We start from the raw sequence: 5,549 nt of genomic DNA, 5'->3' as shown, positions 1-5,549 counted from the left end.
AAAAGGTTTGATCAATCCACTCATTAGATGGTCCAGACACATACATTGAGTCTGACAATCATCTGTCCACTGATTTTAACTGTGTAGCCCACCTGGTGAACGGACGATGCTATTTTTCACCCCGTGAAATCTTTATTATGTGTCTCACTATTTCTACGGCTATGATTTTGCAAACATGTGAAATACTGGCAGGAAAAATAAAAATAAAAATCATATGTTGAATTTCCTATACAACCTTGTATGTGAGCATTTTTCCTTTCCATGCTAAGCTATCAAAGAGTCATGTATTTTCAGCTCTTTCATCACTCAAGATCCTTTCATTTATTCATCTGTTATACACCGAAACTTCCGTGTAAACCCACATTCCAGACTCCTTTTATCACCATAAACCTCGTCTAATCCACCTTCTACTACACCAATGAAGGAAAGCTTGCTACCATTACTCATCCTCATCTCATGCTTTCTACCTCTTCCCAATTCGGCCCATCTTAGCGGTAATTTTACGCGGAAAAATGGTGCTTCGGAATCATCGGCGGTCGTTGTCATTCCAGGACGACAATCATTTCATGGTTAGACCTTTTATTTTATTTTTATTTCTTACATATAAATACCATGTTAGATTGGAAGGGCTGTCATGGTCTGGGCTGGCTAGTCAGGCTTTGAGCCTGGCCTACCCTGTCAGCCCAGCCCAGATGGGCCCCTTTATGATTTCAAGGCCATTTTTGTCATATTCCATGCATTGTGGGACATGCTTAATGAACAGCCCAGATCTTGCACAAAAGTGGATAGTCAGGGTTGAGATCGGGTCCTACGTAATCATCATGGTCTGTGGTTGTGCCTGTTCGTTTTCGCCTGTCGCGGCCCGGTCCGGGCTTAAACCCATGTTTTACTTTGTGGGCTAGCTTGGACAGACCCCGGCCCAGACCAAACCGATTGATTGACAGCCATATAGATTACCATACCAACAAATGGATTTTAAATATTTTAAATGTAGATATTGGTGATTTTATGCACTGCGTATGCAGTAGATGATATGTGAGTACATGCATTTATACATGTGTTATATAGATAAATTAAACTGTTCAAATCATGGGACCCACTCTAGCTATGTGATGAAGCTAAAGTAATATTAATTGATGGTTGTGATTCTGAATTTTGGAAATCTGTTTTGCTGAACTTGAACCGTTGATTATTTTTCATGTCCATCCACTGTTCACGAGATATCAACTAATTGACCAGTTAAGGCATGATTTCAGTACAATTATTGTTCTATAAACCATGTAAAGGTGGGGCCCACTGTTTGGACGGTCTAGTTTTGAGTTTTGTATATGCTAAATGTAGAGTTTCAGAGTGCATGAGTATCATCCATTACACTCTCCCTGAGTATCGTTCTCCTCAAGCGGGAGGCCGATTATTCGTCTTATCCGTAGTGAAGCCGGATTCGGTTTGTGTCCAATACTAGTTTACAATGATGGTGATCGTGTCAATCAATCCACACCAATGGATTGATAGAAAACCTCGTAGATTTTCCAATAGGGAAAAATTAGGCCAATTAGCAAAGGTAGCTGATTATACTTCTAACTTAAATGAGTTCTTGAGATCTTTCTCTAATCAACTAATTGTCTTACAAGTGCAATTGATAATATTTTTGCCCTAAGAGGTGTTTTCGTGATCTTGCATAATAAGCTTGCTTCTAAATGTGATGCAGCGAAGGACGTGAGGTTGAGCACCATCTTCCTCAAGAGGATAAGTATTTTGAATCCACGGAATTTTTCTGGACTCTTCACAGAGGCTTCTCAAATCTAGAGGAAAGAAAGTAGAAAATAGAAATAAATTCTAATAAATTCAATATTGATTAATGAATGAATAAAAACGAGTTCACAACAATTTAAATAAAAGAAATCATAATCAAACTATAACTAAAACTCCTAGAAATCGTGACTTACTATAAATAGTAAACTTACTATTTATAGGATGTCTACCAGTACGCAAGGTTTTCGGCCAAAAATAGTAAGTGTCCTATTTGACTTCAACAAATTGTTCTCCTAATTTTTCTAAGTTCTTTTCACACGCAACTCCTGAAGCCTAATGGATGAAGAGTTATAATCTAACTAAAACTTACTATTTATAGTAAAAACAAAATTAAAATAGGGAAATGACTGTCAATCTGGCGGTATTTCACAAATTCGGCTTGCGAGATACGCCCAATTTAAGGTCCGATGGTCTGGATCACTTCTGTCGTCGACCGGGCCTTTTCTGATCCATCTTAGCCATGTAACTGTCTTCGACCCGCTCTACATCAAAATGTTTGTGACCAATTATGTTATGCCATGTGTTGATATTGATAATCACCTTAACTAATACTTATGTTTTAGAGCATTTCACTTATAGCTCCATGTATGTATGGTCACTTGATTTATACATGCCATGTGTCATGGGAAGAATCACTGCTAGCTAAAGAAGTGGTTGTGAAACTTCCTCTTTAGGCCATTACAAAGTATATGGTCTCTTTTATTTTTCCACGTGTCTTGTGGTAGCTTTTACTCAAGGGTTTCGAATCGTATCAAGTAGCGGCAGCTTTCCTTATACTTCATAATCTCCTCTATGTAAAGATCATATTTTAATCTTATGTACAGTGGTGCCGACACATGTCGGCCTACTATCCGTTGGATCTGGCACAATCAGATCGGGTGTAGACACCCACTAAATGGATGGTTCAAATCCATCACCAAAGCACACAAACCTGAATCTACACCCTACGGGGCTGATAAGACCTGCAGCCGTATACCCCGCTCATTGCTAAGCAATGGCCTAGACTCCTATGTTAATTTTGCACCACATTTAGAAAACTCACCCTCTTCCGTAACACCAATGTACATCTATCTGAACCATTCAAATTATGGGTCTCATTGTGGACGGTGCACATACCCAACCCTAACCCTCCCCTTAGAGCTGCAGCTTGGTTTCAAGTCAACTTGAACCGGACCGATGGGTGGTTGTAAAGGTCATCGGGTTGGAAAATGTCAACTCGATTGAAATTGGGTTGGGTTTGGGTTGAGTAAATTCAAGATGGGTTGGGAATAATTACATGTACATGTATTTGGATCGGGTCATGTTGAATATAGAGGAATTCAAGTTGGGTCTTCTTCAGGTATTCTTGGGCTCGAGAAAACCCTCAACCAGACCTAATCCACCTGAATTTCACTCCTACCTACCATGTAGGCTAAAATCCATTTCCTATTGTCAACAATCAATTATAATGGCTTTAATATAGTTTTTTCATGTTTTATTGATGGACCACTAGTTGTTATTTTATATACCAAATATGGAAAAATAACAAGTATTATATGGGAAAACCAATGAAAGTGTGTTTTTTATGTGATAATCACAGGTTTAAACGGGACGGTTGGATTGAATGGCATGCATGAAGAGTTCTCGATCAAGCAGATGCAAACCGGCATTGAGAAGGCAAACCCGGCAGGAAGTGGGGCCGACACTCTCCACCGCCCACCCGAGATTTTACGTCGCCCACATGGCAGAGGCCGTAGCGGTGCATCCACTATACAAGCATATAAATTTATCCCCATCTCCAATACATTAGTGCAAGTCAGCATTGCATTTCTACTTGGTTTGATTTTCTTCTTTTGATTAATATCATTAGTTATATTATATATGTAATCGAGGAGTGTGGAAAAATTGTTTTACTAAAAATGGTTTGAAATCATTTTATCATGGATTAACAGGTTTTGTTGGAGATGTGTATTGGGAATTGGAAATGACCACCTATATATAGCTAACGTGTCACATGTATAGGACATCTAACTCGGCCAAATGGTCATCTCCATGATGAAGATTGCTTCACTCGGAAATCGGGCCGATCCACTCATTAGATGGGCCACACATTAATGTTGAGTTAGATCATGGACCATCAGTTGATTTTGACAGTATGTGCAGCCTGATTTTTGGGTACACATGTCAAATTTAGGATGTGTGCAATCTAAACTGTCCATCAGGTGAACCCAACTATATAAAACATAAACTCGAAACCTAAATCCAATACCTAACTTGTATCTGAAATGATATGGTTGAGTACAAGCATTTTATTCTCTGGCATTGTCTTTGATTTCGGTATACAATAGTCGGGCCCGATCGTGTTTTTTTCTGTTATTCGTGGCCCTGTCCGAAAGAAGAAGGAAAAAAAAGAAGAAAAAAGTACCAAGCATTTTAGAACCAGACCCTAACCTAAAAAGGACCCTTAACCCGGTGAGACCCAAAACTGATTAGCCGAGGTACAAATTAAATAACCAACCCCAACCCATTCACAACCCTAATTTTAATAATTAAATATTACCATGTCTGGCTGCCCAAGGCTCGAAAATACTCGACTCGGCAGAATCCCAAGTCTGTTTGAATAGGTGGAGTTCCATTCAAAGTTTAAATAATGCAGTGCATGTATTAATAAAATGGGGTTGAATAGCGAAGAGGGAAGAGATGATTACCTGAAATTGAGTACGAAGTTCAGAGCCTGGGCAGAATCTTGGTCCTCTAAATGGAGTAAAAATCTTGCACGTGTTCTGGTTCTAGTTCTATTATCATACACAAAATGTCCCATATGTTATTTGCACGTGGCAATATACCATCACTAGTACATTATTTCTAAAAGAATTTAATAATAAAAAATAATAATAAAGATAAGTGTTTGATATTTGATGTGGGCCAGACCATGGTGCTGGTTGCTTTTGCTTTTATTCATGAGTGACTTGCTTTCTGTTCACATCAAGGTTTGAAGTGTCATCCAAAACCGGTAAGTACAGGCTCATGTCCTGATAGCGGGCGATGCATGGTGATTTGACCCATATATGATTCACCAAAATCAAAATTTAAACCATGGTACACATGGTAAAAGATTAATTTGAACTAATCATCCACTTAGGCCTTACAATTGATGGGCCACACCAAAATTTGTACCTATGTAATGATCTTAACCATCCCTTTAGAGGACTTTTGGGAAAGAAAATTGATGGCTGTGAAAATAGAGATGCTCACATCCAACCATTTGAACGAAATATGTCATGTGAAGCAACATCCAATCCCTCCAATGGGTTGGCCCAACGTGAGGATCACCTTGTGTAAAAATCAGCCCCATCCAGACTCCCAAGGGAGCCACACTTGTATTTTCTTATTTATATGTGGCTGTACATTATTTTGTGGTGTGGCCAAATTGATTAGTGGATGGGGCTGAGTTTTAGATAAGAAGATCCTTGCGGTAGGGAAAAACTATTGGATAGGGTGGATGTTGTGCGCACGTGTAGGTTGGAAGATCCACCGGGTGAATGACAACTTTTATGTCCAATATAAGGTTGGATCGTTGAATAAATCAACCAAAGTTCTTTGGTGTAAATCTATCCGTCCTTTCTACTTTTAGTTATAGACATACATTTGTACATACAATATCACATGCTTGCGGGCCCCACAAACCAAGATAACCATCATCAATCAAGAGGGTGAAATAGTGGGCCCCAACGAACCAAAATAACCATCACCATCGT

The 5,549-nt window shown here is 39.1% G+C and overlaps 1 protein-coding gene across 2 annotated transcripts; it reads left to right on the top strand.

The window, feature by feature from the left end:
- Positions 1-251: 251 nt before the first annotated feature.
- Positions 252-3,732, top strand: LOC131256143 (uncharacterized). Of its 2 annotated transcripts, none has more exons than XM_058257192.1 (2): positions 252-494; positions 3,392-3,732. In XM_058257192.1, exons 1-2 carry the CDS (start codon positions 419-421, stop codon positions 3,646-3,648), a joined length of 333 nt encoding a protein of 110 aa, XP_058113175.1. In that variant the 5' UTR covers positions 252-418; the 3' UTR covers positions 3,649-3,732. The 2 variants fall into 2 exon arrangements, with proteins under 2 accessions (XP_058113175.1, XP_058113174.1); XM_058257191.1 differs by having other exon boundaries at positions 268-569.
- Positions 3,733-5,549: the final 1,817 nt, after the last annotated feature.

Source organism: Magnolia sinica, chromosome 9 (genome assembly GCF_029962835.1).
Source record: "Magnolia sinica isolate HGM2019 chromosome 9, MsV1, whole genome shotgun sequence".
NCBI lineage: Eukaryota > Viridiplantae > Streptophyta > Magnoliopsida > Magnoliales > Magnoliaceae > Magnolia > Magnolia sinica.
The sequence above is the reverse complement of the archived record's forward strand: the minus strand, read 5'-3'. Positions and strand labels throughout refer to the sequence as shown.